The sequence below is a fragment of the Anolis carolinensis genome, chromosome 1 (assembly GCF_035594765.1).
Source record: "Anolis carolinensis isolate JA03-04 chromosome 1, rAnoCar3.1.pri, whole genome shotgun sequence".
Taxonomy (NCBI): Eukaryota; Metazoa; Chordata; class Lepidosauria; order Squamata; family Dactyloidae; genus Anolis; species Anolis carolinensis.
This window is the reverse complement of record NC_085841.1, coordinates 155,336,265-155,352,010: the sequence shown is the minus strand read 5'-3', so window position 1 is coordinate 155,352,010 and position 15,746 is coordinate 155,336,265. Positions and strand designations below refer to the sequence as shown.

General features: G+C 39.8%; 1 protein-coding gene across 1 annotated transcript; it reads left to right on the top strand.

The window, feature by feature from the left end:
- The first annotated feature begins 2,509 nt into the window (after window positions 1–2,509).
- Window positions 2,510–10,453, top strand: c1h13orf42 (chromosome 1 C13orf42 homolog). Its single transcript, XM_008117194.3, has 3 exons — window positions 2,510–3,000; window positions 8,872–9,019; window positions 10,184–10,453. The coding sequence occupies exons 1-3, from the start codon at window positions 2,581–2,583 to the stop codon at window positions 10,426–10,428; spliced, it is 813 nt and encodes a 270-aa protein (XP_008115401.2). The 5' UTR covers window positions 2,510–2,580; the 3' UTR covers window positions 10,429–10,453.
- Window positions 10,454–15,746: the final 5,293 nt, after the last annotated feature.

Sequence of the window (15,746 nt, the reverse complement as noted above, 5' to 3'; positions counted from 1 at the left end):
TCAAATCATATGCTGTGTCCAGGTTGGTTCCTCAAGTGCTCTGCTATGGCTGACTTCTCTGGCTGAGTGAGTCTGCAGCGCCTTTCCTGTTCCTTGATTCGTGACTGGGCAATGCTGCTGCGTTTGGGGGTCCTCGTGTAGACTTGCCACAGCTGCGTGGTCTACAGTAGACTCCTGCAGAGGTTCTTTCTCCACCCTGCACATGCCAACATACCACAAACTATATTTGGAGAATGTGATTCAGCACCTCGCACACTTCCAGTTCAGACTAAAACTTAGAGTTACAGGCCGTCCCGAAGTTAGGAACAAAATGGGTTCTGTAGGTTTGTTCTTAAGTTGAGGGTGTATATAAGTCAGAACAGTGTGACTCCAGCCAATATATATAGGAAACCATGAAACCATATGACTACCAGTATTAAAAAAAACTCTAAAATTAGGACAGTAAATAAAGAAAACAGGAATTCCAGACAGGAATTGGAGTTGTTATACTCCAGAAACTTTATTTTTGTAGCTGCCACAAACTAGGTTGACATATTCATCAAAAAACTATAGCAAAAAGTACAACAGTTTTTGCAATTTAATATACTTTTTCCATATTTTTATGATAGAATCAATTAGAAAATGACATTTATAACGCAAGAACAAAAATCATGTTACATAGTGTAATCAAAAGTGATGGGAGTTGTTGTTCCATAATACCCAAACTGGGTAAAAACTAAAGAGCACCCAACATAGTCAGAATATATATATAGTTGGCCCTCTGAATCCACAGATTCTCCATCCATGGCTTCAATGGCCCTTTGAAGTCAATCATAAGGCTAATGTGACTCTCAATGAAAATGAGTTTGACACCCCTGGATTATGGAAATGCACTTTGCATATTTTACTGCTATAGGAAATTAATTCAGAAGAGATTAGAAACAATGTAGATTTATCCTGACATTTGAACAAAGCCCTACATTATATGAGCATGCCATCATAATGTTGAAGTTGTGCACCTTCAATTCTCATGTCAATTTCTAGCACACCTATACATTTCATAAGGCTTCCTTAGGCAGGAAATACTCAGAGGTAGTTTTGTCTGAAGCAGAGCCTACTGCACCAGGCCTCCTGTGGTGGTCTCCCATCCAAGGGCTGTCCCTGCTTAGCTTCCAGGATCAAAGAGGATCTGCTGTCTTTATGGTATTTAGGGCAGAAAATGTTGTATCTTTCTTTCTTTTTTAATTATCTGATCATTCCTACCAGCCTGAGCTATTTTGTTTCTAGAGATAGTCATCTCTACAAATAGAAAAGCTGGAAAAGAAAATCATATCTCATAGCAATATAAGAATAATATGTATTGCTTTAACCCATGTTGGGTTCAAACCTCCATATGAATGAACAAGATACAAGAGCTTTTTTTTTCAAAGCCAGTAATCTTATATGCCATGAAATATTTAGCTGTGAAACCATTTCATTAGTTCCTTTTTGCATTAGTTTGAAAAAGACCGTAGTAGTTTAAACCTTGGGTGTTGTGGTTTTAAATTAGGCACCCGGCATATATCTTCAGGTATGTCTACGTTCCTCTGCAGACCTTTCCATCTCTTACCTCATAATAGTTTTGAAGCAGCCCAGGCACATTCAACCACTTGGACATGGCAAAGAAACTGAACACTACTTTTAGCCTGCTTTAAAGGTCCAGCAAAGGAAAAACGATGATAATACATAATTACTTTGGTCGACTTGCACATATTGCTCCTGGCTCAATGGCCATTCAGTTTTTAAATGGTAGCATGACTTTTCGGCCACCCTGTAAAAGACTACTGAGGTCTCCTTTTTAGAAAATCGGATAAAAATGGTGTCTTGTAGTTGATTGAGGTATAACAAACCTATCAGACAAATTTCCAGTCCTGATGGAGCCTCAGTGCCAGCATTGAGACCTTGGGAAGCTGGACGTGTTAACAAATAAATAAAAAAACCTAAACCGTCATTGTTTATTAGACAAGTGTGTTTTGAAGTGCCATTTTATTTGATGCCTAGTCTTCCGTGCTCAGGCTTTTGTCGTGACTGTAATGGATCTGGATATTCTACTCCACCTTTTTCCTAACAATGGCATGTTATCAGATAGCTGTGGCCGCCTCTCGGTTGCCATAGGAGAGAAAACAAAACCCCTTTGAACAGCAGTTGAACTGCTGCATGGGTCCACAATGTGCTGATCAACTGTAGATAGATGTGAGCAGAAGAAATCCGAGGGGTCCTGGTTTGTTTGGCATCTTTTAATTTAGCCTTATTTAATACTCAGCCTTCTCTTGCTGCCGCACAACAAAATGGTTTTTTTCAATGTCATTGTTTACTTGTAAAAGCTGTTCAGTACCATGGTCAGCGTAAGGAAAAGGACTCCATATGCAACCATAAAGTGAACTTCAAATTTAGTGGAAAGAAATGTAGGAGGAAATTTATATAATTTTTTCCTTGGAAAATGGTCTGAACTAGGTGTGCAGACTTAGCAGAAGACAACGGAACCAACAAAAGTTTGTATAAGTTTCATGCACTCAAAAGGAGCTCTAAATGAAGGCGAAAGATGGAAGGATTAGGTGAAGTATGAAGAGCACTATGTTCAGAAAGATACATGCCATATTTCATCCCATCTCTCGGAGGAGGAGCTTTTCAGATGAGATCCCTACTTACAACGGCTCTCCAGTCCGGCTGATCCGTAGCACTTCAATGTTCGTGATCGGAGGTGAGGAGCACAACTTCAGTGAGCCACTCAAAAAAAGCAAGAGTACCACCAGCATTGATTCGGCTACCTGTGGACAAATGAAGGAGGAAGAAAGGGCATGGATGTACTCCAAGACCCAAGACTGCTTGCAGTACCTACAAGATCTGTTAGCCTTGAGGAAAAAATACCTCGAGAGCATCAAAGACCTGAAGTTTATGGACAGAGGATCTACTTCATCCATGAAATCATCCAAGAACAAAAAAATGTCACCAGCCCCATCTCCTCATGCACAATTGTCCAAGGTAAGGAAGATTGCATCCTACCATTACGTAACATTAATTTAGAGGAGTTTAATTTGCTCTGTGACCATCAATAAAGCTTTAGTGCTATGGGTTGCTGTAAGTTTTCCAGGCTGTATGTCCATGTTCCAGAAGCATTCTCTCCTGACGTTCTGCCTACATCTATGGCAGGCATCCTCAGAGGTTGTGAGGTCTGTTGGAAACTAGGCAAGTGGGGTTTATATATCTGTGGAATGTCCAGGGTGGGAGAAAGAACTCTTGTCTGCTTGAGACAAGTGTGAATGTTGCACTTGGCCACCTTGATTAGCATTGAATAGCCTTGCAGCTTGAAATCCTGGCTGCTTCCTGCCTCTGTTGTTCTTTATTTACTGTCCTGATTTCAGAATTTTTAAAATACTGTAGCCAGATTTTGTTTATTTTCATGGTTTCCTCCTTTCTGTTGAAATTATCCACATGCTTGTGAATTTCAATGGCTTCTTTGTTAGGGTGGTCCAGCATTTCTGTGTTCTCAAATAATATTCTGTGTCCAGGTTGGTTCATCAAGTGCTCTGCTATGGCTGGCTTCTCTGGTCAAAGTAGTCTGCAGTGCCATTCATGTTCCTTGATTTGTGTTTGGGCAATGCTTTTGGTGGTAGACTTGTAGACTTGTCCACACCTGCAAGGCCATTCAATGCTAATCAAGGTGTCCAATTGCAACATTCACACTTGCTTCAAACAGAGAAGAGTTCTTTCTCCCAACCTGGACCTTTCATAAGCCCCACGAGCCTAGTTTTCAACAGACCTTATAACCCCTCAGGATGACTGCCATAGATGTGGGTGAAATTTCAGCAGAGAATGCTACTGGAACATGGCCATACAACCAGGAAAACTCACAGCAACCCAGTGATTCCAGCCATGAAAGCCTTCGACAATACATTTAGTGCTATGTTTTTGTTTGTTCATGGTAATGTTATTTTCCTCCATTAGACCCTTGTTACATTACTGTGTATTTGTTTGCTCATTTCCTTTATACCTTGCTTTGCTATAAATGAGCTCAAAGCAGGATTTGTGGCTCTCCCTACTTTATGTTTACAACAATCTTGTCAGGGAAAAGAGGATGAGAGCGATGCCCAAAGTTACCTATGGCATAAATGGGGACTTAAACCTCAATTTTCCCAGTCACAATTCACCATTCTACAAAACTCTGGCTGTCAGTGCCAACATAGACTCACATTGCTAGCTTGACACTAGCTGACAATTCTTGTGATAGGTTTGCCTCTTATCTTTTGTTCACTCTTTCCCAGAAATCAAAAGGGATAGAAAGTTTGTTTATTTTTTTAAAAAACTTCTAAGTGGTTGGCAAGTGAAATATCCCCAGCAGCTCAGGCAAATGACTCAATGGATCTCATGCCAAGAAACTGAACCCATGTCTCTTTCAGCCAATGGCTAAACATAATTTGGGAATGACAAACTGTTGGTTTTTTTGACAAGTTCTTTGATTGTTCTTTTTTCTTTTTCTTTTGGATAAATCTATTATTTTCCTGCAAATATATATGTTTTGGACTCTCCCTCTATCTGGATCTATTGGATCCCAGATCTCTTAGCCCTCTCCCCATGACTTATTGATACAAAGAGAAAAAAAATTAGGAAAGCCTCAGAGCTTATGTGAACTGATCACCCTGCATTGCAGGTAAAGAGAAAAACCTCTTTTTCCCGTAAAAACAAACCTAATACAAATTTCAGACATGTTAGAGGATACCGCCTTATTAAGCCACAGTGGCATAATCGGTTAAACCCTTGTGCCGGCTGGACTGCTGACCTGAAAGCTGGGTTACTGACCTGAAGGACACCAGTTCAAATCCACAGCTCTCATCTGTAAGATCTAGCTTGCGGGGACACTAGGAAAGCTTCCCAACAGGATGGTAACACATCTGGGTATCCCCTGGGTAATGTTTCTGTAGATGGCCAATTCTCTCACATCATAAGCGACTTGCAGTATGTTCTCAAGTCGCTTCTGACATGATTTTAAAAACCCACCTTATTTATCCCACTTTTTCAGGGCTGCTGCCCAGGTAAATTTTCTAGAGAAATTGTGCACTGGAGAAAGGAATTTAGCCTCTGAGATTCCAATATCACATTTAGTCCAGGATACTAAAAACACTTTCCCCTCCTGAACCTACATTGCATTTAGTTGTATGCACAACGACAATATTAATAATCCTTCAGCTTAGTTTTTTTGGATACTGAAATTGTGAATGGGCTTCATTTACATTTGTAAGCCTATAAGCTTGCAGTTTCTGATCCATCTAATTTTGGGAGTAGGTGGATTCATACAGCCTAATTAAATCATGAATCTTATTAAGTCTGTACTTGTTCCTTTTTCCAATTATCTCAGTTAGGCAGAGACCATCCTGAATAATTTTGGCATCCCATTTTTTTTATCTACTTTCTACTTTCTTCCTTTATCCCCAACTTACTTTGCTGAAGCTGAGTTTAAAATGCAAGAATTGGAATCCTGTTTGCTAACTGCTTAAAAAAAGCACAGCTACAAACTAACAATTGCTACATATAGAATCATAGAATCATGGAGTTGAAAGAGATCTTATGAGCTATCCAGTCCAACACCCTGCCAAGAAGCAGGAAAATCACATTCAAAGCACCCCTGACAAATGGCCATTCAGCCTCTATTTAAAACTCTCCAAAGAAGGCGCCTCCACCACATAGAATAATATAATAGTAGAGTTGGAAGAGACCTCATGGGCCATCTAGTCCAACCCCCTGCCAAGAAGCAGGAAATCGCATTCAAAGAAGCAGGAAATCGCATTCAACACTCCGGGGCAGAGAGTTCCACTGCTGAACAGCTTTCACAGTTAGGAAGTTCTTCCTCATATTCAGGTGGAATCTCCTTTCCTGTAGTTTGAAGCTGTTGTTCTGCATCCTAGTCTCCAGAGCAGCAAAAAAAACAAGCTTGCTCCCTCCTCCCTATGGCTTCCCTTCATATATTTATAAATGGCCCTCGCCATGTCTCCACTCAGCCTTCTCTTCTGCAGGCGAAACATGCTCAGCTCTTTAAGCCGCTCCTCATAGAGCTTGTTCTCCAGACCCTTGATCATTTTAGTCACCCTTCTCTGGACACATTCCAGCTTGTCAACATCTCCCTTGAATTGTGGTGCCCAGAACTGGACACAGTATTCATGATTCCTACTCAGCTCATAGTTTAAGGACTACACAGGGATCGCAAAAGTCCCCTAAATTCCACCTGTTAGCAAGCAGCTGCTTCAATCTATACGGATCTATTCCTCTGTCTATCAGAAAAGCAGCTGCCTGATGTTCTCATCCACTCCCAGTGCGAGCAATTTCCAACAAGTGGGATTTGTGACAGGGGACCTTTTTTCGGCCTGCCATGTTGGAGATTGCATGCAGACAGTTGGAAGGTTAGGCAGATTATTATTGTTGCTGTTATTATTATTATTTCTTACCCACCTCTCCTCAAGGCTTGAGGTGAGGCAGAACAGTTAAAAACACATTAAAAACCCTTACATAAAACACATATATTAAAACATATTTATATGCATTATTATTATTATTATGTTTATTTATACCCCGCTTTTTCTCTCCACAAGGAGACTCAAAGTGGCTGTGTAGTTTATGCATAGATTAAAAGACATAGAACAAAAATTAAAATGCAGTAAATACAGGACATGAATTTGAAATTCCTAGTTAAAAATTGTTCATCAAACTAGCATTTTAAAGCAGGTAACCCTGAATTCTTAGTGCGGTCTGCCTCTTGCAGAACTCTGGGAAATGTAGTTTGGGAAGGGGAGGACCTCTCCAGCTGAGAATTGCAAAGGCCCTGCCCTTCATTTCCCAGAGACAGAAGAGGCCAAGACCGCGGGGGTGTCAGCTTTAAAATGCTAGTCTGATGAGGCAGTGCGTTGGCTTGTCAAAAGAGATAGGCCTTCAATTGTCTCTTAAATTCCCACTGCTCATTTAGCTGTAGGATCTCTTCTGGCAGGCCGTTCCACTATATTGGGGCAGATGATGAAAAGGTCCTCTGCATGATGATAGCCAGTCGTATTCTGGCTGGTTGGGGTAACCGATTCCCAGAGGACCTGAATGTCCAAAGGGGTAGATTGTACGGGAAAAGGCAATCCCATAGCTGGCCTGGACCCAAACCATGTAGGACTTTAAAGATCAAAACCAACACTTTGTTCTCTGCCTGGGAACTAATTGGCAGTCCATGGAGTGACTTTAGTATGTGTGTAATATGCTCAGTACTGGATGTTTCTGTTTCCAATCTGGCTGCTGTATTCTGAACTAACTGGAGTTCGTTAACTTGGAACAAAGGCAGCCCATTGTAAAGCGCTTTGCAGAACTCCAGCCTTGAGGTTACAAGTAAGTGCACTATCATCTTTAGGTCCCCCAAATATGGGAAGGGATGCAGCTGGTGGATCAGACGAAGCTGATAGTAAGTACTCTTGACCATCACATCTACCTGGGCGGAGATTTGGAGGGATGGATCCAGAAGTACCCCCAAGCTGCGGACACAGTCTTTCAGGGGGGAGTGTAACCCCATCCAGGACTGGTTGACACACCTCCATCCCCAGATTAGGACCTGTTATGACTAGCACATTTGTTTTGTCTGGATTCAGTTTCAATTTGCTTTTCTTCATCCAGCCCATTACCTCCTCTAGTCATTCATTCAGATGAGACACTCTATCCTTAGCTAAAGCTGTTTCTTTTTGATCAGCAGTGTAATGGACTCATTGAACTCAGCAGCTGCCTCTTAGCAAATGGAGTTGTCAAAGTAGGCTCCTGCTGGAATGTATTATGTAGTAATGTTGTTAAAGTGCTTTGTAGTACCTAGTGGTTATAGTAGTAACCCAGTATTATAGTAGTAGTTTGCATTTAACTCAGTAGAGGGAGAAAATAGTATGTTTGCTTTTTAATGCCTTGGGGAATATTGGATGTGTTCCTCTCTCTCTCTCTCTTTCTTGTTCACTCTTATGATTGGACATTTTCAATGTGAAACTAGACCACGCGGATGCATCAAAGCCCCATTCCACCAGCATCCACTACTTCATTTCCCCCTCTTGGTCATTGCATGCATATGAAAAATTGTATTCCTTACATTTGTTTGCTTTTGAATTTTGAATCTGCCCTTGGTGCAAATCAGTTCCTTGAGGGGGTTTTATTAGAAAGTCTAAAACAATAAGAAGATAATAAAACATGTAAACCTCACACATATGATTGAATACAATGGAAAACAGCCAATTTGGAAATCCAGATAAATTTAAAAATAAAACTGCAGCAAATGACCAAAGAATGGTTTGGCCTAGTGGTTCCCAACCTGTGGGTCCCCAGATGTTTTGGCCTTCAACTCCCAGAAATCCTAACAGCTGGTAAACTGGCTGGAGATTTCTGGGAGTTGTAGGCCAAAACACCTGGGGACCCACAAGTTGAAAACCACTGGTTTAGCCAGATAGTTGTGTCAAAGCACATTACCAATCCTCTTTCAAATATTGTGGTCCATCACAAGGCCCTTTTTTATATCTGTAGCCCTATTTAAGAATGGGAAACAGATGGCCCTCCATATTTCATTGGCCCACCCTTACAGCAATGCTGTCCATACAGCCAAGGATGAGAATGCTGGTAGTTGCAATCCTACACATCCTGGAAAGCCACGTAATTCCCATGCTAAAATAGATCCAATTAAAAATCCTAGCTACAGATAGTTCACTAAATCAGCTGAATGTATATAAGTGTTAATTTAGAATTCAGTGGTTGAGCCAGACTCATTTAAGTTTGGGTTAGGAAACCTAAATAATGGAATATTCTCTCCAGTCACAACATCTACTTATTCTAGCTCATTTACCTTTAAATTTTGTTCAACAGGTCTCAACAGCAAAAAAAGTTTCCCAGTTCAGCTCAGAGGTAGCTGAAGCAATTGCTTATTTTGATGCAATTATTGCAGAGCTGGATGCAGAAAGGCATAGAAAAATAATTGTGAGAGATCATCCACATGCAGATGTTGATTTTGATGGTAAGTACACATGTGACGTCTCCCAGAGAGTGGCTGATTTATACGGCTATTCACCATTGTATCCTATCAGTGGGGAAATCATCTGGTCCCACCAGGGTCAAAATAGGGAGATCTTCTCAATTACAGAGCAAATAACCATATGCATGCCGATGCAATTGATTTTCTATTACACAAAGAGATATTTTAAAACCTTACCTTCCTTCATGGGATACTGGCACTTATTAATCATCCTCTTCCAGATGATTTCTGATAATAATAATAATAATAATAATAATAATAATAATAATAATAATAACAATTTTACTTATACCCCGCCACCATCTCCCCGGAGGGACTCGGGGCGGCTTACAACAAGAATATGACAACAACATAGCATACAATACACACGATCCACTAAAACAATGAGATTTAAAAACAATGCAATACAAGATAAAAAACAACATAATAGTTACTTTAAAAACTGGAACATCAAATTGTTCTGCACAGCAGAGGGTGACTAATACATCATTTCACCAGGTCCAAGAATAGAATCAAAATGAGTAAAGAAGGAACAAGGGAACAATTTCACTTAAAGTGCTATAGCATGTAGAGTGAGGAGCAAGATAAAGTGCCATTAAGGTTGTAAACATATAGTAGATACCATGATGTATCTATATATAATAATATAATATAATAATGTATAATAATGAGGATGTTGCCTTTGTGACGCAATGAGTTTTCATTCTCTCCAATATCAGATGTACTCTAGAACAGAGGTAGAAGGACTATGACTTCCCAGTAGAGTCATTGTGGCCTTTTCTGCCCATTCTAATGGAGATTTGTAGTGTCCAGGCTTCAGAGTATACAATGTTAACTGAAAGACTGGATTTAGCCACTTCTCAGGTACAATTCTGTGCCCAGATTCCTTGACTCAGGATTTTAGGACATGGGGATTTATATTTCAGAGGAAGGAACTGACAAAACCACCTCTGAACACCATTTGTTTAGGAAAATTGATAAAGTCCATGTGGGTCACCATAAGGTGACAGTCAACTTGAAGGTACACACAAAGGCAAACAAGTCTTGCACAGTATAACTGTACTTCCCAAAAGGATTCTGCTGTGTTCTAAGTTTACATTTGTGGTGAAAAGTGTCTTGTTTCTAACGGGCGGTTTCTCCTTTCAGTTGTCACTAGCTCAAGGGAGCACAGCTTGCACTCCAACTGGATTCTTCGTGCCCCCCGGAGACATTCCCAGGACCCTGTCCAAGCGGTAAAAACAACAAGCCTATCGGAAAGAAGCAGCCAAGGAAGAACAATCAGCTCCAGAAAGAAATTGCAGAGATACCCAATGTATCTTCCTAAAGCTGTGGAGGGAGCATTCAACACTTTGAAGTTTAAGCCCAAAATGTGCCCAAAAGAACAGCACTGATCTGGAGTGTGGAATCCCTTCCATGTAAGGGCCGCCTAAGCAGTGACAGCCCTTTCTTCAGACTTGTGGTCTATTTGTACAGAAGATTTGCAATAGTCTTTAGTTCTTGAATGCATGTGGCTCACAGGTTTTTACTTCGATAGTGGGATATTACACTTCCAGGCAATGTTTTGTAGGCTACAAAAGGCGTCATCTGCCCCTCAGTTGCGCACAAACCAAACCCCATCCATTTCTAATTGTCCTTGCTACATATACAGAATATAGTAGCTCAAGTGTCATGGTCATCGATTGGACATTTCCTGTTATGCTGTGAGAGATAGCTAGCCAGCACCTTCTTTGCATGGCCATGCCATTTGTGATTTCCTTTATAACATATGTTAATGTTTCTTCGGTAGTTGTTTTGTACTACCCTCCTGAGTAATCCTACCTCAGGGATACACTTCCAGGACTTTTTTTTAAAGTGCAAAAAGTCTGGACATTTTTCTTGTGAATCTTTTAAATAAAACCTGTTTGACTTTTGTAACCAACTTTTCCTGACAGTTCTTATATTTATCAAATTTATGCATCGCTTTTGCTGAAGCATAAACAATGACTTGACCTCCATGTCAGGGAAATCAGGGCTGAGATAAACCCCAGATTTAAAGGACTTTTCCAAGGTGATGAACCTATTTTGGGAGTCTGGAAGCTACCAGGTATATATATATAACATATCTTCAAGTTTATCCATATCTACCAATTAATGTAGAAAGAAGTCAGGGTTCAAAAAAGAATGACTAGGTAAATTTGTTTCAAAATTTCAAAGCACACAGTATTTCCCCCTCTCAAATCAAGGCCAGAAAGGGATAAGAAGGATAGGCTTTTGATAACTATCTATCATAGTAGGCGATTGGTTGGAAGTAAGAAACTGTTATTTGCTAATTTTCCTCAGTTTACTATTACATTATTATGTATAGCATTGTGCTCCTTTTACCTTCCAAAGTAATGCATTACAGATAATGATGATATTGTCACGTGCTACTGCCAAGCTATGCTCAAATCTACAAATAGTGCCGTGAAGGGCAGCTCCCCTGAAACAGATATTTTGCCTTCTTCAAATAGAACAAAAAGGTCCCAAATACCTGGTCTCAAGCTATTTAAGGCTTTCAGGTTGAATTATCTTTGAAAGTGTACAGGTAATCTTACAGTGAAGATCCTTTAACACAAGTGATGTATGTTCACACAAGCACATTTCAATTTAGCAACCTTATCATCAGTTTCTGAACCAACTGAAATTTCTGACCCAATCTTCAAGGTGGGCATTAAATATAATACACTGTAGTGCTCCAACCTCATCTTTTTACAAGAATCAGGAAGAAAATACTGATTTTTTTTCATGATCATACTTCAAGAGTTTTTGTATTTGCACTGAATGAACCACACTTTGGCGTACAAGAGGTGGGGATGCTGCAAGTTGAAATAGCAAACGCTATCACTAAATATACACGAAAGAGAATACTTTTGGTGTGTTGTAAAACCAATGTTCACAGTACCCAAGAGACTATTTAATAAAGACCCGATTCCGACTTTGCAGAAGAAGTCAGATAATGTAGTTGTTAATTGGAACTTACGTAAGAGAGATTCACGACTACCATAGGGTTTCTCTCTCAAGGGAAGAAAAAAGTTTGAAACCAACAAAAACACAGTGTGAAACAAACAGTCCTGAGATGTATTGTGAAGTTCCCCTGCATGGTCGATAGCTTCATAGCATTATTTCCTATCTTTCATTTCAAATCGTGAGGTTTAGCAAATATTAGATTCTGATCTAGGGATTAAATATTTGCTTAATATATTAGGAGCCGGTCTTAGCACAGCAGGTTAACCGCTAGTTGCAGAAAATCTTGCCAATTGAAAGGTTGGCAGTTCAAACCCAGATTGGGGTGAGCACCCACCATCAGCCCCAGCTCCTTGCCCACCTAGCAGATCGAAAGAAGGAATGCGAGTAAATAAATAGGTACTGCTTTTAGCAGGGAGGTAATAAAAGACGCCTGTAAGGACATCCATCAGGAGGACGTGTAAGAATGACAAAGCTCCTCGGCATGGAAAATGGAGCGACAGCCACCATCACCACCACCCCCCGCGAGAGTTGAGCACAGCCTCCAAGATGCCAGAAATAAGATGGGAAATGCCTTTACCTCTGCTGTGTATTGTCTGTCCTTGTTAATTGTATACAGTAATGGCATTGAATGCTTGCTATATATGTGTTCTGTAATCCGCCCTGAGTCCCCTCAGGGGGATAGAGTGGAATATAAATAAAGTATATTATTATTATTATTATTATTATTATTATTATTATTATTATTCCATTCTCACACTTAAGCAAGACTCATTTCAAAAGTTTTGTATTTCTCTTTTGGTTAAAAAAGTTTTGAAACCCTTAAGATGACAAGATGACATTCTATAGCCCCTTCTACAATGCCATAAATCCCAGGATCTGATCCCAGATTATCTGCTTTGAACTGGATTATATGTGTCTCCACTGCCAGATAATCTGGGATCAGATCCTAGGATATAGGGCAGTGTAGAAGGGGCCTATGATATGCTCCCACTGGAAGTTATCACAGAACCTCCCTGGAAGACCTAGAAAATTTCTATAGATGGGATGTCTAGGTCCTACAAGGTGACTCTATGTTCATTTCAATGGGGTTTGCTATTATCCAGAATTTCCTGTTTCCATGGTAAATTCAGAAACAATATCTCTATTGATATGAGGACTCTGTGTTGTTGAAGGTTTTCATTGCTGGAATCACTGGGTTGCTGTGAGTTTTCTGGGCTGTATGGCCATGTTCCAGAAGCATTCTCTCCTGACATTTCATTCACATCTATGGCAGGCATCCTCAGAGGTTGAGAGGTCTGTTGGAAACTAGGCAAGTGAGGTTTGGGAACTGTACTGCATTTCAAAGAAGCCAGTCTGGTGTAATGATTGGACTAGAACTTCAGACCAGGACTCAACGCCCCACTCAGCCATAGAAACCCACTAGGTGACTTTGAGCACATTACATTCTCAGAGGAAGGATATGGCAAAACTTCTCTACATAAATGTTGTCAAGAAACTATGGAACAGTGTTGCCATAAATTGACTTGATGACACACAACAATAGCAACAAGGATATTTTATGATTGCTACAAAATTTTGCGTAGGATAAGTGGCTGAGACTGATTAAGATTTCAGAAAGTACATGCGCTTTCTGGGGAAGATAATATATTTGTACCTAACTAGAAAGGGTCAAAGCAAGGGGAGGGAAATAGGACTTTTGCCTGAGCAGGCACCACCAGGAGGAGTGAAGGAGAAGAACACAGAAGACAGAAGAAAAGACCTGGAGAAGAAAAGAGAAGTGAGAAAAATGGGCAGAGAAGTATCACTAACTATGATTAGTCTTATCAGAGGCAAGGAGAACTTGAAGACAATATGACTTCATATCTCCGGGGATAATATCCAGCTTCCACCTATTCACCTCTTACAAAGTATATTTTCTCTAGGAACAATTCTATGGTATGCTTCTGCCAACAGAAGTCATTAATTTCAATAGTATGTGAAGAAATGTATCCTCTGTGTACAGGAGTCATATTATATTTAACTTAAATAACTGATTACAATTCTTTAAGACTTGAGCACATTCTACAACTCCAGTAGCCCAGAATTAGGGATCTTCCCAGGACTCTGTGCTTTCCTGGGACTCTAGTATTGCTGAAGGTCAGTGTTTTATTTCCATCACTGGTTACAAACTATAGGAAAACCAATTATTTCAGTTATCCCCAACCCTGCGCATTCTAATTTTATATTCTGCAGAGATTCAACGCACAGTATTCCTTGTGGACAATCCTGGTCTCTGTTCACAGGATATTTAATGGTCAGCTATGTAGCTCAGAACAACTTTCAGCTTTAGAAACAGTCTGCTGTGCCCAGTTTAAGGCATCAATATTATGGTAAGAAAGCATTTTTTCTTGTGGTCCTGCATTGGGGACTGTAGAAATCTATACGGTGGGGAAAGTGTTATTCATAGTGTTATTCATAGCATAAGGGCTTTTCCCTTCCTCTCAAAGTCAGCTAACAGTAAACCCACAGGTGTACAAAGGAACTACTTCTTAATATAAGGCATAATTACTTTGGAAAGTTTGCTGTTGAAAAGTGTATTGAATGCATTGGTTTAGATGGCTCTTAGATGGAATTAGATAAATTCACAAAGTCGTATTTTGACAGCTACTAGTCATAAGAGATAAAAACAGAGCTTTACTGAGAAACTACCTCTCCCATTTTGATATATTTTGCACTTTGGCCCAGATCCTTGTTTTACTCTCCTGTTTTTAATATTTTATGCTATATGTTGACTACTATGATGGTTTTATTGATATTGATGTTTTACTGTTGGAATAATTGTTTTATCATTTTATTGTTGTATGTTTTTGGGCTTGGTCCCCATGTAAGCCACTCTGAGTCCCCATTGGGGAGATGGGGTGGGGTATAAAAATAAAGTTGTTGTTGTTGTTGTTGTTGTTGTTGTTGTTGTTGTTGTTGTTATTATTATTATTATTATTATTATTATTATTGGAACATTATTGTTAAAATTAACTGATCAAAGTTGCAGAAGTCTATTTTCCAAGGTCCAAACAATGGTACAAGTGATAGTTTTAAAATGGGGTTATCCATTTGTCTGCATCCAAAAGTGGAAATAATAATTTTAGTTATCCTTAAGTGGAGTGGGGTGGGGATAGCTGAGTGCTACAAATCATTACTGGGGGAAAAATAAATTACAAACAACTAGTTACTTATAGCTAGTTACAAGCAAGCCCTGACTGTATATTATGTCTGGGACCAGTGAGAGTATGCCTCTAATACCAGTTGCTGGGAACAGCATTGCCCTGTGCCCCATTTATGAGAGATCATTGGCTGGGCCATTTTAGGAAACTGAGATCAACTGATGTACTGCAAACTACTCAGAGTACTACTTCTAGATCTAGATCTGCCTTCTGTCCACTCCTCCACTATACTCTCTCTTTCTCTCCCCAGTATGGGTTTATCAACACTTGCCTCAAATCTCTTCTTATAGAGAAATATGGTGAAGAAACATGGGAAAACCTCAGGTAAATATCTGTACCTCAACAGCATTTGCAAGTGAAATTGGACATATATGGTACACATTTACTTTGCAAAAGCATGTCCTACACTGATTTAAGAAGTAAAGGGGCAATAGTGCTGTTGGTTAATTTTTTTAAAGTCAGGATTAAAAAAAAACTCTCTTCTTAATTACCGTGAGTATAAGTGAGCCCCCAGTGGCGCAATG

Excerpts from the sequence above, each read along its gene's own strand:
- c1h13orf42 (XM_008117194.3), top strand. The coding sequence starts at position 2,581 with ATGAAGAGCACTATGTTCAGAAAGATACATGCCATATTTCATCCCATC. Across the intron at positions 3,001-8,871 it reads CTCATGCACAATTGTCCAAG|GTCTCAACAGCAAAAAAAGT; the intron begins GTAAGGAAGATT and ends TTTGTTCAACAG. Across the intron at positions 9,020-10,183 it reads TGCAGATGTTGATTTTGATG|TTGTCACTAGCTCAAGGGAG; the intron begins GTAAGTACACAT and ends TTCTCCTTTCAG.